This window comes from Oncorhynchus mykiss, chromosome 5 (assembly GCF_013265735.2).
Source record: "Oncorhynchus mykiss isolate Arlee chromosome 5, USDA_OmykA_1.1, whole genome shotgun sequence".
Classification (NCBI taxonomy): Eukaryota; Metazoa; Chordata; class Actinopteri; order Salmoniformes; family Salmonidae; genus Oncorhynchus; species Oncorhynchus mykiss.
This window is the reverse complement of record NC_048569.1, coordinates 9,776,842-9,798,221: the sequence shown is the minus strand read 5'-3', so window position 1 is coordinate 9,798,221 and position 21,380 is coordinate 9,776,842. Positions and strand designations below refer to the sequence as shown.

At 41.0% G+C, this 21,380-nt stretch overlaps 1 protein-coding gene across 2 annotated transcripts; it reads right to left on the bottom strand.

Moving 5' to 3' along the window:
* Positions 1-398: 398 nt before the first annotated feature.
* dcp2 (decapping mRNA 2) lies at positions 399-15,767 on the bottom strand. 2 transcript variants are annotated; one of them, XM_036976724.1, is made up of 11 exons: positions 15,466-15,765; positions 14,430-14,581; positions 14,011-14,138; positions 13,769-13,867; positions 13,467-13,619; positions 13,244-13,356; positions 7,552-7,656; positions 7,319-7,445; positions 5,703-5,786; positions 2,125-2,176; positions 399-1,834 (listed from the first exon to the last, which is right to left on the bottom strand). In XM_036976724.1, exons 1-11 carry the CDS (start codon positions 15,516-15,518, stop codon positions 1,692-1,694), a joined length of 1,209 nt encoding a protein of 402 aa, XP_036832619.1. In that variant the 5' UTR covers positions 15,519-15,765; the 3' UTR covers positions 399-1,691. The 2 variants fall into 2 exon arrangements, with proteins under 2 accessions (XP_036832619.1, XP_036832620.1); XM_036976725.1 differs by lacking the exon at positions 5,703-5,786 and having other exon boundaries at positions 15,466-15,767.
* Between the last annotated feature and the right edge of the window lie 5,613 nt (positions 15,768-21,380).

Here is a 21,380-nt window from a genome sequence, read left to right as displayed (position 1 = left end):
TAAATCGATTTTCATTTATAGTCGTATGCCAGTTAGCAGTATACTTTGTACCACACATATTGGGCTAAATTTACTAAGCCTTTGCACCTGTGCGTTCAGTTTTGAATAATTTTTTAGAAGGGAGAACAAACAAAAGATAGAAAACAGGAAACATTTATTTCTGTTTTGTCTTAGGATTCCATCCACCTATTACTGTTCCCTTGTGTAAAATGTGATTTGTCTTGTTCCAGGTGTAGAATAGGTACAGATACTTTTTTAACCAGGCGCATTTTGAGAGTGATGTGTTTTGCACAGAGGAATCTTAACACAAGCTGTTTCGGTCTTACACCTCTGCCATCAGCCTCTGAAGTCAGGCTAGCTGCACCGAGCCCTGCTACAGACCCCAGACAAGACAGACATAGGACACGTACCAGGTTGTCTTTATTGCAGTCGTACTGCGCAAAAATCACATTTAACATTGTGGAAACCACATTCGTATCATATAGCAATCTTCTGAGATGCACGACTGCAAAAGAAAGAAGCTTGACCTGGAACGCGGCCATTGGCATCACAGTTGGTAGGACGAGGCTACTTGGAGCAGACACTGCTTGAGCCATTCAACATGACTGCCTGTACAAGACCATCTACACCAGCTCTATGACTTTGGGGATAAAGCATAGAATCACAATGTACAATACTCTGTGCTTAGCCTCAGATCAGTTCACACCAGCTATACACACAAAAAAAAAAGTGGTTCCCAACCTTTTTCGGTTACTGTACCACTGCAAATGAATTTCGCTCTACCCGGAGTACCCCCTCATGTGCATTTTACCAGCAGTCCTATGGTCTCTTGAGTCTTCTCAAGTACCCCCTGTGGATAGACCACATATCCCAAGTGGTCCTAGGACCCCTGGTTGGGAACCACTGCCCTAAAACATAAATCGGGAGCTCAGTTGGTAAGGAGGTGAAACTGACCAAAGTTGGACTATGTCGTCCATTAAAATTAGACAAAAAAACACACAAACAAAAAAAACACTGAACTTGGCAAGTTATGGCGCCGACTTCACTCACTGGCCAGATTTACTAAACATATGCTTTGTTCGTGTCAACAGGGGATGAAACCCCAAAGTTAAAACTCTTTATCTACCTTTATTTAACCTTTAAATCTACCTTTACCATTATTCTTCTCAGAACCTGTATTTTCAACCCTCCCCCCACTACTTTCAGTGATTAATTCCCTCTATAAAAATACAGGTACAACATTTGCACCTGATGCAAATGCTTAGTAAATCTGGATCATATGGGCTGAATCCTAACTAGAGATCTGTGCACAAGAGTACAAACTGTTCATCCCTATTTTTTTTTGCCATTGACATCACTGCATGATTTCCTGTAAGCGAAACTAAGTTACTAAGAATCCCAAAGTAAGGATTCGGCTTGAATGAACAAACAGCGACACCAAGTTCACCTTTCTGTGCTTGACAAAAAAAAACAACAAAACTACAACAGAAGGCTTTTATACATGTGGTCAGTACTCTTCATCTCAACCATACGGTTGGAGGGGCTGCCGTTTCCATAGAACTGAAGTATCTGCTAGTGTGCCATTCCAGGGTCGTGTTCATTAGGGCATACAACGAAAAGCAAAAAAAAAAAAAAAGCATTTACTTCCTTTTGGTCCCTACTGAACACGACCAAGGTGTCCGTTGGCTATTTCAGGAGTCAAAGCATTTCATGATGGCCTCCCTGTCGAACTTGAAGTTGAGGAAGGACCTGGAGGAGAGGTGTTCACAGTTGCTGTTGCAGACCACCTGCTGCCCATTGGTGGAGCTGCACGTGTCAGATGGCAGTGCTGCATCTGGGAAGAGAAAGGGAGCGGTTTCACTCAAGGCCAGTGGACACAGAGGGAGAGTTCACCTCAACCTGAGCTAGTTAGAAGATCTCCAGGAGTCACGGCCACCCCTGAGCTAGTTAGAAGATCTCCAGGAGTCACGGCCACCCCTGAGCTAGTTAGAAGATCTCTATAGTGAAAAAGAGGGACCCAAAACAATGTGTATCTGAAAAAATGAACGTATAGTTGCTTTAAACAGCACATAAAAGCTGTTACATATCTATTGTCTCGTTCCTAATCTTCACTTTGCGCAATACCTGTGTCGAAGTTGTCCTGTAGTCTCCTGGGCTGAAGTCTCTTCTCCTCTTTCTGGAAGAACAGTTTTAACATTTTAAATGCAAAAAATATGTCCATGATAAATCAACAGACTATGATCAAACTTCAAGCAAAAAAAACAACAATACACACAATAACCATTGAACACATGAATATAATTGCAATTTAAAATGCGAGACCGATTTGTATTAAATTAGTAGATAATAACTAGAAAGCTTTTAGAAAATGTGTGTAGTTTCTTCAGCTATTCACTTGTTTTAGATCTAGTTTAATCTTGGACAAAATGATCAGCGACGGAAAATCAGCGTACCGGAACAAAGTTCCTCGTTAGTTGTCGCATACCACAGTCTGTCGACAGATACTACTACCATTTATGTTACCTGCATCTGTCCACAAGAAATTAGATCTAGCTAGAAGTGTTGTTAGTATTGGTCTAGATTACATCTAGCCTGGTCCCAGATCTGTTATCTCCTCCTCTAGCCTGGTCCCAGATCTGTTAGTGCTCTTGCCAACTCCATTGCTGTTATTGTCAAGCTATAGATGTTTGGCTTGACAAAGAGTTGGCATGAAAAGACTGGCACTCAGACTTAATCTACGTTCTTATAGTCTCGGTAGAGGTCAAGTAAATTGGTCTAGATCCTGGTCTTTAGTTTAGACTAGTTAGAGGTCTAGTTTGTATAATTGGCTTTATTTCAGGAGCGGTTCAGTTGGTCTGGACCTACATCTATGATGATGTGTAGAGGGTGTAGGTCAGTTATAGTTCGATGGGTAGAGGTCAGTTATAGTTCGACGGGTAGAGGGTATAGGTCAGTTATAGTTACAGCTGAAGTCGGAAGTTTACATACACTTAGGTTGGAGTCATTAAAACTTGTTTTTCAACCACTCCACAAATGTCTTGTTAACAAACTATAGTTTTGGGAAGTAAGTTAGGACATCTACTTTGTGCATGACACAAGTAATTATTCCAACAATTGTTTACAGACAGATTATTTCACTGTATCACAATTGTAGTGTGTCAGAAGTTTACATACACTAAATTGACTGTGCCTTTACACAGCTTGGAAAATTCCAGAAAACTATGTCATGGCTTTAGAGGCTTCTGATAGGCTAATTTGACATTTGAGTCAATTGGAGGTATACCTGTGGATGTATTTCGAGGCCTACCTTCAAATGCAGTGCCTCTCTGCTTGACATCATGCAAAAATCAAAAGACATCAGCCAAGACCTCAGAAAAATAATTGTTGACCTCCACAAGTCTGGTTCATCCTTGGGAGCAATTTCCAAACGCCTGAAGGTACCACGTTCACCTGTACAAACAATAGTACACAAGTATAAACACCATGGGACCACGCAGCCGTCATACCGCTCAGGAAGGAGACGTGTCCGGTCTCCTAGAGATGAATGTACTTTGGTGCGAAAAGTGCAAATCAATCCCAGAACAGCAGCAAAGGACCTTGTTAAGATGCTGGAGGAAACCGGTACAAAAGTATGTATATCCACAGTAAAACGAGCCCTATATCGACATAACCTGAAAGGCCGCTCAGCAAGGAAGAAGCCACTGCTCCAAAACCGCCATAAAAAAGCCAGACTACGGTTTGCAACTGCACATGGGGACAAAGATTGTACTTTTTGGAGAAATGTCCTTTGGTCTGATGAAACAAAAATAGAACTGTTTGGCCATATTGACCATCATTATGTTTGGAGGAAAAAGCCGAAGAACACCATCCCAACCGGGAAGCACGGGGGCGGCAGCATCATGTTGTGGGAGTGCTTTGCTACAGGAGGGACTGGTGCACTTCAAAACAGATGGCATCATGAGGCAGGAAAATGATGTGTGAAGCAACATATCAAGACATCAGTAAGGAAGTTAAAACTTGGTCGCAAATGTGTCTTCCAAATGGACAATGACCCCAAGCATACATCCAAAGTTGTGGCAAAATGGCTTAAGGACAACAAAGTCAAGGTATTGGAGTGGCCATCACAAAGACCTGCCCTCAATTCTATAGAACATTTGTGGGCAGAACTGAAAAAGTGAGTGCGAGCAAGGAGGTCTACAAACCTGACTCAGTTACACCAGCTCTGTCAGGAGGAATGGGCCAAAATTCACCCAACTTATTGTGGGAAGCTTGTGGAAGGCTACCCAAAACATTTGACCCAAGTTAAACAATTTAAAGGCAATGCTACCAAATACTAATTGTGTATGTAAACTTCCGACTTCAATTGTAGATGTGTAGAGGGTCTAGGTCAGTTATAGTTAAATGTCTAGTTGATCTAGATGTATAGTGAAGTTTGATACCTCATAAGGATAGATCAACAGCTCCTGGAGTACACCCAAACCAGTCCACTGATTTAACTAATGAGGGGCTTGATTATAATGGGACCATTTAGAGTCAGCTGTGCTAGTTCGGGAATACATCAATAAGTGGACTGGCTAGGAGTACAGGTTTGGGAAACACTAAACAACAAGACGAAAGGGAGACAGCGACCGAAGCGGTGTTCCTATTTCCTACACTTCTCCTATAGGGTGTGCAGAAGGTTTATCGTATTTTGCAAGTTTGACACATGTAGTGACTGCAGTAGTAATGGTAGTAGTTATAGTGAGCTATTTAGGGGTGGCTTGTAGGTATGGCATTATTATAGTGGGTTAGGACAGTAGGGTAGTGTGAGTACTACAGCATCATAACAAATTGAGAGTGTTTTAAGCTCTGAAAATGTTTTAGTTTGAACATTCTGATAGTTCTGCACCAGTGATTTAGAATGTGGAAATCTGTATTCCACTAATGACATGGGGGGGGGGGATTGACGACGACAGGAAGCTGTGAGGTTTTACATCTAGTCATTTTAGCAGACAGTCTTATTCAGAGCAAGTCCCAGTTACTACAGTTGGAGCATTCATCTTAAGGTAGCTATAAAAATCTGTATTGACGAAATCCATGGTTAGAATGTTGGACTAGTAACCGAAAGGTTGCAAGATCGAATCCCCAAGCCGACAAGGTAAAACAAATCTGTTGTTCTGCCCCTGAACAGGGCAGTTAACCCACTGTTCCTAGACCAGTTAACCCACTGTTCCTAGACCAGTTAACCCACTGTTCCTAGACCAGTTAACCCACTGTTCCTAGACCAGTTAACCCACTGTTCCTAGACCAGTTAACCCACTGTTCCTAGACCAGTTAACCCACTGTTCCTAGACCAGTTAACCCACTGTTCCCCTGAACAAGGCAGTTAACCCCACTGTTCCTAGGCCGTCATTGTTCTGCCCCTGAACAAGGCAGTTAACCCACTGTTCCTAGGCCGTCATTGAAAATAAGAATTTGTTCTTAAGCCGAGTCAGTGAGAAAGTAGCATATATATATTTTTTTTAAAGACTAGTGCTAGCCTGGATGTTTTAAAGTAGTTTTGGCGTTGGTAGCCATTACGGTTTTGGGGCTACAGGTGGCGGAGGACAGCCAATAATGAGAAAAAGTAAGCCAGATTTCAGTAGTTGTTTTCACTTTCAGCAAGCACACCTAAGAAACTATGGTGAGGCGTTACACACAGCTTCAGCCAAGCTAAGTTTCACCTGCTGGTTGCCGACTCCATTGGCTCTTTTCTTCAGGTTGGGAGAATCCTGGTGCTTCTTCCCATTGCCTTTCACATTGAGGTTCTGCAGACAGGAGCAAGTACCATAGAACCAGGACTCATACTTTGGACATTCAACAACAACAAAATATATTGAGTAGCCACTGATGCACTTCTCCTACTATAGTATCCTCTGAATAACATAGAAAATTGGGGAAAAAATTATTTTGGTTTAGGTCAGTTTTGATTAATGGGTGCTGTCAGAAAAGCAGGAATTCTTGATTAAAAAAAAAAATAATTTCAGGCTAGACAGAAATATTTTTGCATTCTACAAGGCCTGATTCTGAACAAGGCCAAACTGGGAAGACTAAGGTGACATCTCCCTCTGCTGGTAACAGAAAAACCCAAAACAGACATTTTGCCCTTGAGTGAATTGATGCTGGATTACAATTGCTGCATTGTTTTGATGACACTAAGAGATATCGGTATGCTACAGTATCTTAGCGCAGAGTAAACACACACTCAGTGTTGCCTCACCCATTAATTAAACAATCTGGCTTTGCCTGAGGAAGACTGGCAGTGAGCATGCAATGTGTTTCAACCTGAGTGTTTGTCATGCTTTTGTTAGTTTATCCATTGTAGTATTTTTGAAGCAGATGTACCACAGACATTTCATACATCTACCCCCCCCCCCCACCCCATCTTGCATTTGGTCTAAACTAAACGTGTCAGCTGCAGCAGGCCTCAGCACTCTGAAGTTAAATCTGTGGATAACTGCCCAAAGCATCTAATTTATAGAGTCTGCTGGAGCAAGTGTGAGGTACCTGAGCCGTAACATTTTCTGATACTGCACGATTCAGAGTTGAGATTAGTGCACGTTAATGACTTTCCCAAAAGTCATTTATTCATGTCAATGGGAGACTCGAGTTAAGCACGCGTGAGCATTTCGTCAATATATACATAATCTCTGGACGGATACACTTTCATGCCCTCTACATTAGGTTAGTGACACACAGAGCGCATAAGAGGGGAATGTGCACAACACAATGACAAGAGGGACAGTTCGTGAAAGTGCGTCTTATCTACTTTGAAGAACTAGTCAACTGATTGTCAGACAGCTCTGCAGCATACTGAGGCAGGCTATATAAATAGGATGACTAAAGACCGTACAGGAAGCACAGAGATGTGATCTGGGTGGCTGCTACTTCCTGAGCAGAGATGATGACTAAAGAATGAAAAATAATAAAGTCAAATAAAAACTAAATAATATAACCAACTGAAATATTTTACTTCATAGTCATTTTCTATTGATGTGGACCTGACAGACAACATATTTTCTATGTTTGGCAATTGAATGTTCACAATTTTTTGCTTAGGAATTTCCATTAGAAAGCTCTAAAATTATTAATTTTATTATTTCATTATGCATTTAATGTTTTTCTTATTATCGAAACAGAAATCGAAAACAGTGACTATTTAAAAATAAAAATCTAACCAAAACAACCTAAAATAGCACAATTTTTTAAAAATAATAATAAAAAATAAAAATCGCTCAGCACTACCCAAACAGACATTCCTGACCATAGATGACCGTTCAAACAGCAGAGACCAACCAACCTTGGCTTTCAAGAGTTCAGAGACCTCGTATTGGCTCAGCTGTCCCAGAGGCTTGGGTTGCTTCTGCTTCCCCCACCCCTCTCCTGGAGATGCCTCCGGCAACATCTGGGCCCGTCGATGCTTGGAGCTATAGAAGAAGAAATTATTCAATTCATATATATATATAAAAAAAAGCTTTATTGTCCACTAAATGTATATACAAATTGTCTTCAGCATGGGCATAAGTGTCTTACCGTGCTTTGTCCAGAGGTTTGCATGGAGTGCTGCCATTGGATGCAAAATCCTCATCACTGTCTGTAGACTCTCCTTTACGCTTGGCAATCCATTCTCGGAGTGGTCTGTGGAGGGCAAAGTAGAGATGCTAGAATCAAATGACTGAATTATTAAAAATGGTATTAAAAACTGGCGTCAGCTTTATACACACAGGATAGACGATTACACAATAAAATACTGTACAAGTTGGCTACAACTATAGGGGACGCCGCCATAAGACTAGGGGATGCTAAGGGGCTCCCGAGTGGCGCAGTGGTCTAAGACACTGCATTTCAGTGCAAGAGGCGTCACTGCCAGTACCTGGTTCAAATCCCGGCTGCATCACACCCGGCCGTGATTGGGAGACCCATAGGGCTGCACGCAATTGGCCCAGCGTCATTTGGCCGTCATTGTAAATAAGAATTTGTTAACGGGCTTTCCTAAAAGGCTTCCCCTAAAGTAAATTCATTCAAATTGCCTACTCCAGTCTTTACAGAAATAAATACAAATCATTCAAATAATAGGCTACTACACCAGAAAGCATGAGGAAAGCCAGAGGCCATTAGCTTCTTTACCAAAAAAACAAGAAGCTGTGGATGGTTTTCAAAATCGCATTGCCTGTAGTCGGAAGGGTTCTGCAACTTGGTCAGCGCACACAGCAAATACCAGATTGTCGAGTAGCAACAGAGATTCAAAATACAATCTCTGGAAAACAAATGGCTAAAGACCAGATAATGAAGATCTTTTAGTTGTCAAAATTCTCAACTTAATTGAGCGAACAGTATAGCCCATCTCATTGACACCTGCGGAGAGCACTGTCCACTCCGATGAGTGTGCATATTCACTCTATCATGGTTGGGTCAGCGCCACCTGAAAATGTGTTTTTGGACAATAATATTGTCTTCCAGGTTAGATGGACTTCATATTGTATTTGTGTCTCCCCTACCCGTAAGCCTATTATATGGATCAGAGAGCGTCCTTTTTATAATTCTGTTTGTCAGTATCAGCAGAGTAGTTGTCGTCGTAGGCTACCCTGTAATTTGTGTCGTAGGCTATTCAAAAGTGTAGGAGGAATGAAATAGGTTAATAAAAAAATAAAAAAGGCCACATTTCCCTGTGCAAGAGAAGAAGAAACATATCTGAATACAGCCTAGGTTTACTCTACGCCACTACACACTCAGCTACGCATTGAACTGTATATTTTCCCAACAGTAATCAATTTATTAGCCTGTAATGCCTATCCAATCATCACATTATGAATAGTAGGCGCTCTGACTATAGTCTGCAAATGCCAGTGACGCATGGAATGCTTTATGAAGGTGCATCTTTAAATGGTGAAAATGTGCTTCCCCAAACTAGAAACTCCGGTGTCGCCTATGGCTACACCCTAAACATACAATAGTTTGACCATTTTGTTATTCATGCTGCACGGACAGGTTATATTTGACAAACCTTTTATTTAAAAAAAGGTGTTTGTATGTGTGTATATACACATACTAGTACCAGTCAAAAGTTGACAGCTACTCATTAATTTTTTTAGATTGTAGAATAATAGTGAAGACATCAAAACTATGAAACAATACAAGGAATGTAGTAACCCCCCAAAAAAGAATAGCTAAACAAATCAAAATATATTTTAGATTCTTCGAAGTAGCCACCCTTTGCCTTAACAATTAACAACTGTGCCTTGTTAATAGTACATTTGTGTAATTCATTTCCTTCTTAATGCGTTTGAGCCAATCAGTTGTGTTGTGACAAGGTAGGGGTGGTACACAGAAGATAGCCCTATTTGGTAAAAGTCCATATTATGGCAAGAACAGCTCAAATAAGCAAAGAGAAACGACAGTCCATCATTACTTTAAGACATGAAGGTCAGTCAATCCGGAAAATTTCAAGAACTTTGAAAAAGTTTCTTCAAGTGCGGTCGCAGAAACCATCAAGCGCTATAATGAAACTGGTTCTCATGAGGACCGCCACAGGAAAGGAAGACCCAGAGTTACTGCTGCTGCAGAGGGTAAGTTCATTAGAGTTACCAGCCTCGTAAATTGCAGCCCAAGTAAATGCTTCACAGAGTTCATGTAACAGACACATCTCAACATCAACTGTTCAGAGGAGACTGCGTGAATCAGACCATCATTGTCAATTTGCTGCAAAGAAACCACTACTAAAGGACACCAATAAGAAGAAGAGACTTGCTTGGACCAAGAAACACAAGCAATGGACATTAGACCGGTGGAAATCTGTCCTTTGGTCAGATGAGTCCAAATGAGAGATATTTCGCTCCAACCACCGTGTCCTTGTGAGACACAGAGAATTTGAACGGATTATCTCTGCATGTGTGGTTCCCTCCGTGAAGCATGGAGGAGGTGGTGTGATGGTGCTTTGCTGGTGACACGGTTTGTGATTTATTTAGAATTCTAGGCATTTATTTAGAATTCACTTAACCAGCATGACTACCACAACATTCTGCAGCGATACGCAATCCCATCTGGTTTGCACTTAGTGGGACTATCATTTGTTTTTCAACAGGACAATAACCCAACACCTCCAGACTGTGTAAGGACTATATGACCAAGAAGGAGAGTGATGGAGTGATGCATCAGATGACCTGGCCTCCACAATCAACCGACCTCAAATCAATTGAGATGGTTTGGGATGAGTTGGGCTGCAGAGTGAAGGAAAAGCAGCCAACAAGAGCTCAGCATATGTGGGAACTCCTTCAAGACGGATGGAAAAGCATTCCAGGTGAAGCTGGTTGAGAGAATGCCAAGAGTGTGCAAAGCTGTCGTCAAGGCAACAGGTAGCTACTTTGAAGAATCACCACTTTGGGTTACTACATGATTCCATGTGTGTAATTACATAGTTTGATGTCTTCACTATTATTCTACAATGTATAAAATAGTAAAATTCAAGAAAACGCCTTGAGTAGGTGTCCAAACTTTTGACTGGTACTACATATGTATATTTACCCCAAAAATATATGGGGATTGATTACATTGATGGAAGCTACAATATTACAGCAGAACCACCCACCCAAAAAAATAAGAAATAATATTTCAGAAATGGGCATCTTTATCAGTGTGAAGCAAGAAAAAAAGAAGAAACCTGCACACGGCTCTTTAATAAGCTTTACGCATCGGCCTCACGGCCTTTGTCAGAGCTTTTATGAGTAAAAAAAAAATAATGAACACCCTTATGTAGACCTAGCCCCGCCCACATCCGTTCCACGCATCGAATGGGGTTGGAGTCGAGGGGAAACAAATAAGTGCTAACAAATACAACGATGTGCATTTCAAAAAAAAAATTATAACAAAGTGTGTATATAAAAACGTATTAAGTCTGTAAAACCACAATGAGGACATCGACCTACCAAGAAAGTTTTCATAAATCATTGTGTACAGCGCAAGAAAAACATCAGCGTAATCTGACATGGGGGTATAATTCATATTCACAACATACATTAGGAAATAATGTCCGGTGGGTGAAAATCCCAAAACATTCTCTTTTGCTCAGAGTATTATTTATCACCTCCCCTGTCTGATATCTTAACTTTCTCTATGCCCCAATTTATTTGATTTTTTTAACATTTAAAATGTCATGTTTCAGGTCATTAAAATGTACTGCGACTGGATAATCCCTGTCGTTTCTCCTGATTAATCTTTTATGTTCACAAATTCTTTGAGAGAACAAGAGATTTTACCTACATAACACAGCCCACAAGGACATTTAAATCGTGTTGATGACGTCAGTGGTGGAGCACGTATTAATGCCATTTATTTGGAACTGTTTTACTGTATGTGGGTGGCAGAAATATTCACACTTTCATCATATTGTTGCACTGTGAGCAACCTCTGCATTTATAGCTACCATTCAGAAAAGTGCGTAAAAGAGCCTGGCTGATTTCCTTTTGTGGCTGGCAGTTGGCATGGACCAATTTACCACGTAAATTGCGACCTCTCCTATATACAATAAGTGGTGGATTCTTAAATTCAGCTGGCAAAGCTGGGTCCGATGATAAAACATGCCCGTGTTTCTTGACAGCATCTCCCACTTTTCGTCAGTTCAAAGTATATGTAGCTGTGAACATTACAGAGTGTTCATTAGCTCTAGTGGGTCTTTTTAGTATCCGTTCATCTCGTGGTTTCCCCAATGCCAAATGAAGAGCTTCATCCACACATTGTGGAGAATAGCCTCTTCTTAGAAACCGAATGCGCATCTCTGCTGCTTTTTCTAGATAGAGATAGTCCTCTGTGGAGTGGCATATTTAGCACAGTCTGAAAAACTGTCTCAGGGTGGAAGCTGTCCCCCCTGTAATAGTGTGTTTCTGTCCATTTATTTTCTATACAGCGTTGTAAACAGGGTTCCATTTCATTTCTCAATCCATATGTCGAGGTATTGAACACATTTAGTGTCACATTCAATAGTGAATTTGAGATTGGAGTCAATGTCATTGAATAATGCCAGAAAGTCTGACAGCTCTTTCCCCCGTTCCTCTCCATATGCAAAAGACTGTCAATCAATACCACTTCAGGACTTTATTCAAAAACGGATTTGCGTTTTCATTGTTAACAAAACGTTCTTCAAAAAGACCCACATAAAAGGTTAGCATAGCTCAGAACGAATGCGGAGCCCATCGATGTTTCAATCGTTTGGAGGTGAGAGATGCAAACTCGGTCTCAACCTTTAAGTCTTTACTGAAGACTCAGCTCTTGATTGAGTGTAGTCTGGCCCAGGAGTGTGAAGGTGAACGGAAAGGCTCTGGAGCAACGAACCGCCCTTGCTGTCTCTGCCTGGCCGGTTCCCCTCTTTCCACTGGGATTCTCTGCATCTAACCCTATTACAGGGGCTGAGTCACTCGCTTCATAGGGCTCTTTTATACCGTCCCTAGGAGGGGTGCGTTACTTGAGTGGGTTGAGTCACTGATGTGATCTTCCTGTCTGGGTTGGCGCCCCCCCTTGGGTTGTTCCGTGGCGGAGATCTTTGTGGGCTATACTCGGCCTTGTCTCAGGATGGTAAGTTGGTGGTTGAAGATATCCCTCTAGTGGTGTGGGGGCTGTGCTTCTTTCAAATAGTGAGCTAGGGCTGCCAGCTACCCCGTATGGGAATGCTGTTACATAGACTCCGACATTTAAATGTGACCAACAGTCTTCTGTTAAACCCTTTATCGGCGAGATCTTGTTTATGAAGTCTATAGAGTCTTTCACATATGATGGCAATACTTGCACATGCGATTTAATAAAAGAGTCTACGAAATTCGACAATGGCTCTAGCATTGAACCTATTCCTGCGATCACTGGTCTGCCTGGATAACTGCCTTGTTGTGTTTTAGGTTTGTGTAATTTTGGTAAAATGTACAGGCATGGACGTACGACACATTTGCAGCAAAGATATTCATATTCAGGTTTTGAGGTAAGGTTGTTTAATATGGCTTGGTTCAGATTAGAGCATTATATCCCTTTGGAACACCTGTGTGGGATCAACACTCAGTTTTCTATTTAAACGTTCATTATTGAATTGTCTCTGACTATCTTCTTTGTCATAATCTAAAACAACCACAACCCCTTATCTACAGGTTTGATGACCAAAGATGAATCTTTCATTAGTTCATTAAGTGCCTGTTCTTCTGTCCTAGTGATGTTCTTCTGAATGTGTAAAGCGCAACAAGACCCTTACCTGACAAAAGGAATGGCCATGAAAAACTTGTTGGGGGCGAGTCCAAGTTTAGACTTGGGAGTCATGTCGTTTCTGTGACATGGTAGTTTCTCAATCGGGAACCACTCGATGTTCTAGGAGAAACAGAGCACAATAAGCTAGTCCTAGTTGTTCTCTTCATCTGCGTTGTAAATACAAATTGCAAATAGGAACAAAAGATGAGAAAGTTAAGGGGTAACCGTACCCTTATCTCCTTCCTTGTTTTGGGGTTGAACTTCGTCTCCTTGGGTACCCCAGGTATTATGTACAATCGGGCCAACTGATCAGTGATTTTCTGCTCGATGTACGTATCTTTGCAGATGCGATCTTTGATATCGAAACCCGTCTCCTCCATAACCTAAGAGAATACAGACATGGGTATGAGAAAACATTATTGAATGAAACGTCATATATAGTATCTAGCCATTCTGTATTGAGCAAATACTTTCTTGCCAAATCAGAATTATAAAGACCTATAAAACTGAGAATTTAGTAAGAGGCAATTACCTCTCGTACAGCACAAACATGGGGAGCCTCATCTTCATTGACTTTTCCCTTTGGAAAGCCCCACCCTGACTTGGCCAAATAGCCCTGAACCAGCAATGCCTAAAGAGAAGAAATATTAAATATTATAAAAGGACATACAGACATACACACACACACACCTGAGACAACTTAAGACATATGAAATGTTTATCAGGAAGTATCACCATACACAGCCAGTGTTATAATGTATGTACTATACGCACATTGTCAAGCGACTCATCTAGAATAATGGCACCATAGGTTGGAACACCCATCTTATATTCCTTCCACTGTTCTAGAACCTTCTGTACATCCTCCCCATTGGGCAGCAAGAATGGACAATGATTAAAAAGTAGCATGGTGTCAAGGAGAATGTAAGGAACATTTGCAAAAAAAATATTAAGTTTAGTTTTATGTACCGCTCCTCACAAGACGTTATTTGAATTGAATTGAAGGGGTCTTTGCAAGTTCAACAAGAAACGGTTAGGTGATGACATGTACATAACCTTTCACACAGCGGGCCTATGGTCATAAAGCTTTTTTTTTTTTTTTATTTATCATGAATGAACTAACCAAAGAAAAAAAGAACATGAAATCAACCCCCCCAGCCCCCTCTCACATCATTATTCTCATGTAAGGATATCAGCCTTGGCAAAGTCCCTTATCCCGCACTGAGGTAATCCTGGTGCATTCTGCATGCAGAAGTCCAGGTAGAACCAATGGGCAAGCTCGATCTGGAAGCACACGCGGATAGCATTGTCTCTCTCTTCACTAGGGATGTGGAGGATGAATCGACTGGAAGAGAGGAGGGGCAAATCAGTACAGTAGCAGAACTACACGGACATAGTTAATTAGACAACATACTGTGGTCCATGTCACAATACAGTTTGAGTTATGAAACTACAACACAGTATAATGAAGTACCATGACGGTAGCCAAACATTAATGATGTACCATCATGACTGTAGCGAAGCTTGAGGTTCCGTGTATGCAGCTAGGGGCGCATTCATTACAAAAACCGTTTAAGAACCAAACAGAGCAAATCACGAGTTAATATTTGACGATTAGCCATCACTAGCACAGAGGCTGCTGCCTATATACATAGACTTGAAATCACTGGCCACTTTAATAAATGGTGCACTAGTCACTTTAATAATGTTTACATATTTTGCATTACTCATCTCATATTTATATACTATATTCGTATCTTAGTCTATGCCGCTCTAACATTGCTCGTCTATATATTTATATATTCTTAATTCCATTCCTTTACTTAGATGTGTGTGTATATGTTGTGAAATTGTTGGATATTACTTGATATTATTGCACTGTCGGAGCTAGAAACACTTGCATTTCGCTACACCTGCAATAACATCTACTAAACACGTGTATGTGACCAATACAATTTGATTAACACATTCAGATGGGTCCCTCCCCGTTTCGTTTCGTTCCGTTTGAGAAACGTTTTGTAACATAATTAATACAACCCCTGAGAACACTGATGCAACGCACTTTCGTTAAGTCAACCCCATTGTCACTTGGAGACAGACTAACTACCTCGGTATCTAGCTAGCTATCCACAACCAACGTTGCGACAAGCCACAAGCACAATAAAAGACACCCCTCCGGGTATAGTGTTAGTAAGAAAACAAGTTAGTCGCGTTTGACGCGGTATTTACCTGCAGAGGTCGTCCAATACGCCGTTGGGAATCTCCCCTCTTTTTGTCTCCATGTTGAGGATAAAAACATCCCGAACTCGCGAAACAATGAGGCGAAAAATAAACAGCGCAAAGCTACTATTTTCTTAAATCTCGAATCAATGCATTCTATTGATCAATCAAGGCGAACTATATGTGCCAGGTTCGTCAAATGTCCCTAAACTTACACAAATAAATACATGTAAGCTACGTTAGCTCGCTAAAAACAAACTCCAACACCGCGCAATCGAAAAAGAAAGGTAGAAACGCCACTGTTGATGATGTGAGGGGACGTTATTATCCAATCGTATATCAGGGGAGGCTGGCCACGTTGAGTAGGTGGTACCTTATTAGGCTAAATGATGGCCTGTCAAAATATTCTAACCAATCAAGACGCACAATAACTCGAGCACAATGTATTTAAGTTTGGTTGACAAAACAAGGAAACGGTAAGCAAAGATATTCGAGCAAGATTATAAAGTAGACAACTAGACATTATTGAGGAAGAGGCGAGGCCTGTGTAGCCATGTAAATGACATTTTATACGCGGACATCCCAGTGGCATTAGAACAGTTTCTCATTAGCAGTAATCACAATAAATAACATGCGATATCCTTGGCCACAATTACATTATTATAGGAATAAGATAAACTTGTTCTAGTAATAAAATATATAGAATATTGTTATACGTGCCCTTATAAGTGATTATATTCTATATCTTCTATTGTGAGAGGCAAGCGACCTGTAAAAGCACTAAACCATTATACAGCTACAACCATTCATTCAGTCTACTGCCCTCATCTACACGTGTGGATATTAATAGTTGTTTAATTCAATAAAATAGACAAAATTACCTCTCATTTGTGACAGTAATTTGAAAGTTGGATGCTATTTTATGGTATGAATGGCAGAATGTCAGTGAACCCTAGGATTGACCTTTTTGAATGAACATGCAAATGAATAAAATAAAACAAATATTAGGTTATATGGCATTATATATATGACATTATAGACGTTATAAATATTATGTGTTTTCATAGGCTGACATATTAATGTGTAGGCATATTAAATGTTTCATAAAGGAGATATGTGTGACTGGGCTATAGTAGAAAAATATATCATATAAAAAAATGGTTAAAGGCTCCAGCCACCCAAGTCATAGCCTGTTCTCTCTGCTACCGCACGGCAAGCGATACCGATGCACTAAGTCTGGAAAAAACAGGACCCTGAACAGCTTCTACCCCCAAGTCATAAGACTACTAAATAGTTAGTTAAAAAATAGTTAACCAATAACTACCCGGACTATCTTCATTGACTCTTTTTGCACTAACTATGTTGACTCATCACATAAACTGCTGTTACAGTGCACTATCTATCCTGTTGCCTAGTAACTTCATCCGTACCTATATGTGCATACAGTACCAGTCAAACGTTTGGACACACCTACTAATTCAAGGGGTTTTCTTTATTATAATTGGGGTTCTTTTTTTCATTTTTTAAACAACTAATTTACTCATGTCTGTTCAATAATTTGAATTCCAATTTGTTCGTGTCCCCCCCCCCCCCCCCCCCCCCCTGCGAGCTCAATGCACACACATTGCACAGTTTCTCTAGAGCTACACTACGGGTCAAAAGTTTTAGAACACCTACTCATTCAAGGGTTTTTATTTGTACTATTTTCTACATCGTAGAATAATAGCGAAGACATCAAAACTATGAAATAACACATATGGAATCATGTAGTAACCAAAAAAAAGTGTTAAACAAATCAAAATACATAATCAAAATCAAATAGCCACCCTTTGCCTTGACAGCTTTGCACACTCTTGGCATTCTCTCAACCAGCTTCATGAGGTGGTCACCTGGAATGCATTTCAATTAACAGGTGTGCCGTGTTAAAAGTTAATTTGTGGAATTTCTTTCCTTCTTAGTGCGTTTGAGTCAATCAGTTGTGTTGTGACAAGGTAGGGGTGGTATACAGAAGACAGCCCTATTATGGCAAGAACAGCTCAAATAAGCAAAGAGAAACGACAGTCCATCAATACTTTAAGACAAAGGTCAGTTGATCCGGAAAATTTCAAGAACTTTTACATTTTCTTCAAGTGCAGACGCAAAAACCATCAAGCGCTATGATGAAACTGGCTCTTGTGAGGACCGCCACAGGAAAGGAAGACCCGGAGTTACCTCTGCTGCAGAGGACTCAGATTGCAGCCCCAAAAAATGCTTCAAAAGTTTCAAGTAACAGACACATCTCAACATCAACTGTTCAGAGACTGCGTCAATCAGGCCTTCATGGTCGAATTCCTGCAAAGAAACCACTACTAAGGGACACTAATAATAATAAGAGACTTGCTTGGACCAAGAAACACGAGCAATGGACATTAGACGAGTGGAAATCTGTCCTCTGGTCTGATGAGTCCAAATTTGAGATTTTTGGTTCCAACTGCCGTGTCTTTGTGAGATGCAGAGTAGGTGATTGGATGATCTCCTTATGTGTGATTCACAGCGTGAAGCATGGAGGAGGAGGTGTGATGGTGCTTTGCTGGTGACACTGTCAGTGATTTATTTAGAATTCAAGGCATACTTAACCAGCATGGCTACCACAGGATTCTGCAGTGATACGCCATCCCATTTGGTTTGCGCTTAGAGGGACTATCATTTGTTTTTCAATAGGACAATGACAACACACCTCCAGGCTGTGTAAGGGCTATTTGACCAAGGAGAGTGATGGAGTCCTGCATCAGATGATCTGGCCTCCACAATCACCCAACCTCAACCCAAATGAGATGGTTTGTGATGAGTTGGACCGCAGAGTGAAGGAAAAGCAGCCAACAAGTGCTCAGCATATGTGGGAACTCCTTCAAGACTGTTGGAAAAGCATTCCAGGTGAAGCTGATTGAGAGAATGCCAAGTGTGCAAAGCTGTCATCAAGGCAAAGGGTGGCTACTTTGAAGAATTTGAAATATATTTTGATTTGTTTAACACATCTTTGGTTACTGCATGATTCCAATATGTGTTATTTAATTGTTTGTTGTAGAATAATAGTGCAGACAATGTAGAAAATAGTAAAAATAAAGAAAAACCCTTGAATGAGTAAGTGTCCAAACTTTTGACTGGTACAATATTACCTCAATTACCTCGTACGTACCCTTGCACATCGACTCGATACTGGCACAGCACTTACACAAATGACTGATGATTGGCTGAGAGAAATTGATGATAAAATGATTGTGGGGGCTGTCTTGATTGACTTCAGTGCATCTTTTGACATTATTGATCATAGTCTGCTGCTGGAATAACGTATGTGTTATGGCTTTACACCCCCTGCTATAATGTGGATAAAGAGGTACTTGTCTGACAGAACACAGAGGGTGTTAGAAGCCTCTCAAATATAATCCAGTTAGAATCAGGAATTCCCCTGTTTAGGCCCCTTGCTTTTTTCAATTTTAACTAACGACATGCCACTGACTTTGAGTAAAGCCAGATTGTCTATGTACGCGGATGACTCAATGTAACATTATAACTTTACGTCCGTCCCCTCGCCCATACCCGGGCTCGAACCAGGGACCCTCTGCACACAGACAACAGTCACCCACGAAGCATCGTTACCCATTGCTCCACAAAAGCCACGGCCCTTGCCTTCAAGGTCTCAGAGCAAGTGACGTCACCGATTGAAACGCTATTAGCGCGCACCACCACTAACTAGCTAGCCATTTCACATCTGTCACATCAACACTACAGTGCCTTGCGAAAGTATTCGGCCCCCTTGAACTTTGCGACCTTTTGCCACATTTCAGGCTTCAAACATAAAGATATAAAACTGTATTTTTTTTGAAGAATCAACAACAAGTGGGACACAATCATGAAGTGGAACGACATTTATTGGATATTTCAAACTTTTTTAACAAATCAAAAACGGAAAAATTGGGCGTGCAAAATTATTCAGCCCCTTTACTTTCAGTGCAGCAAACTCTCTCCAGAAGTTCAGTGAGGATCTCTGAATGATCCAATGTTGACCTAAATGACTAATGATGATAAATACAATCCACCTGTGTGTAATCAAGTCTCCGTATAAATGCACCTGCACTGTGATAGTCTCAGAGGTCCGTCAAAAGCGCAGAGAGCATCATGAAGAACAAGGAACACACCAGGCAGGTCCGAGATACTGTTGTGAAGAAGTTTAAAGCCGGATTTGGATACAAAAAGATTTCCCAAGCTTTAAACATCCCAAAGAGCACTGTGCAAGCGATAATATTGAAATGGAAGGAGTATCAGACCACTGCAAATCTACCAAGACCTGGCCGTCCCTCTAAACTTTCAGCTCATACAAGGAGAAGACTGATCAGAGATGCAGCCAAGAGGCCCATGATCACTCTGGATGAACTGCAGAGATCTACAGCTGAGGTGGGAGACTCTGTCCATAGGACAACAATCAGTCGTATATTGCACAAATCTGGCCTTTATGGAAGAGTGGCAAGAAGAAAGCCATTTCTTAAAGATATCCATAAAAAGTGTCGTTTAAAGTTTGCCACAAGCCACCTGGGAGACACACCAAACATGTGGAAGAAGGTGCTCTGGTCAGATGAAACCAAAATTGAACTTTTTGGCAACAATACAAAACGTTATGTTTGGCGTAAAAGCAACACAGCTCATCACCCTGAACACACCATCCCCACTGTCAAACATGGTGGTGGCAGCATCATGGTTTGGGCCTGCTTTTCTTCAGCAGGGACAGGGAAGATGGTTAAAATTGATGGGAAGATGGATGGAGCCAAATACAGGACCATTCTGGAAGAAAACCTGATGGAGTCTGCAAAAGACCTGAGACTGGGACGGAGATTTGTCTTCCAACAAGACAATGATCCAAAACATAAAGCAAAATCTACAATGGAATGGTTCAAAAATAAACATATCCAGGTGTTAGAATGGCCAAGTCAAAGTCCAGACCTGAATCCAATCGAGAATCTGTGGAAAGAACAGAAAACTGCTGTTCACAAATGCTCTCCATCCAACCTCACTGAGCTCGAGCTGTTTTGCAAGGAGGAATGGGAAAAAATGTCAGTCTCTCGATGTGCAAAACTAATAGAGACATACCCCAAGCGACTTACAGCTGTAATCACAGCAAAAGGTGGCGCTACAAAGTATTAACTTAAGGGGGCTGAATAATTTTGCACGCCCAATTTTTCAGTTTTTGATTTGTTAAAAAAGTTTGAAATATCCAATAAATGTCGTTCCACTTCATGATTGTGTCCCACTTGTTGTTGATTATTCACAAAAAAATACAGTTTTATATCTTTATGTTTGAAGCCTGAAATGTGGCAAAAGGTCGCAAAGTTCAAGGGGGCCGAATACTTTCGCAAGGCACTGTATACACGTCAGCTACTACAGCGAATAAAATGACTGCAACACTCAACAAAGAACTGCAGTTAGATTCAGAGTGGGTGGCTTTGAATAGGTTAGCTCTAAATATTTATAAATTTAAAAGCATTTTATTCGGAACAAAACACTCAAACCCTAAACCTCAACTAAATCTTGTAATAAATTACATTGAAATTGAGCAAGTTGAGATGACTAAACTGCTTGGAGTAACCCTAGATTGTAAACTGTCATGGTTAAAACATATCGATGCAGTAGTAGCTAAGATGGGGAGAAGTCTGTCTATAATAAAGCGATGCTCTGCCTTAACAACACTATCAACAAGGCAGGTCCTACAGGCCCTAGTTTTGTTGCACCTTGACTACTGTTCAGTCGTGTGGTCAGGTGCCACAAAAAAGGACTTAGGAAAATTGCAATTGGCTCAGAACAGGGCAGCACGGCTGGACCTCAGAACAGGGCAGCACGGCTGGCCCTCAGAACAGGGCAGCACGGCTGGCCCTCAGAACAGGGCAGCACGGCTG

What these genes read in the sequence shown, in the direction of transcription:
- dcp2 (XM_036976724.1), bottom strand. Translation starts at nt 15,518, where the DNA reads ATGGAGACAAAAAGAGGGGAGATTCCCAACGGCGTATTGGACGACCTC. An exon ending in GTATTGGACGACCTCTGCAG is followed by an intron (nt 14,582 to 15,465) that starts GTAAATACCGCG and finishes CCTCTCTTCCAG; the next exon opens with TCGATTCATCCTCCACATCC. An exon ending in ATGGCCATTCCTTTTGTCAG is followed by an intron (nt 7,657 to 13,243) that starts GTAAGGGTCTTG and finishes TGCCCTCCACAG; the next exon opens with ACCACTCCGAGAATGGATTG.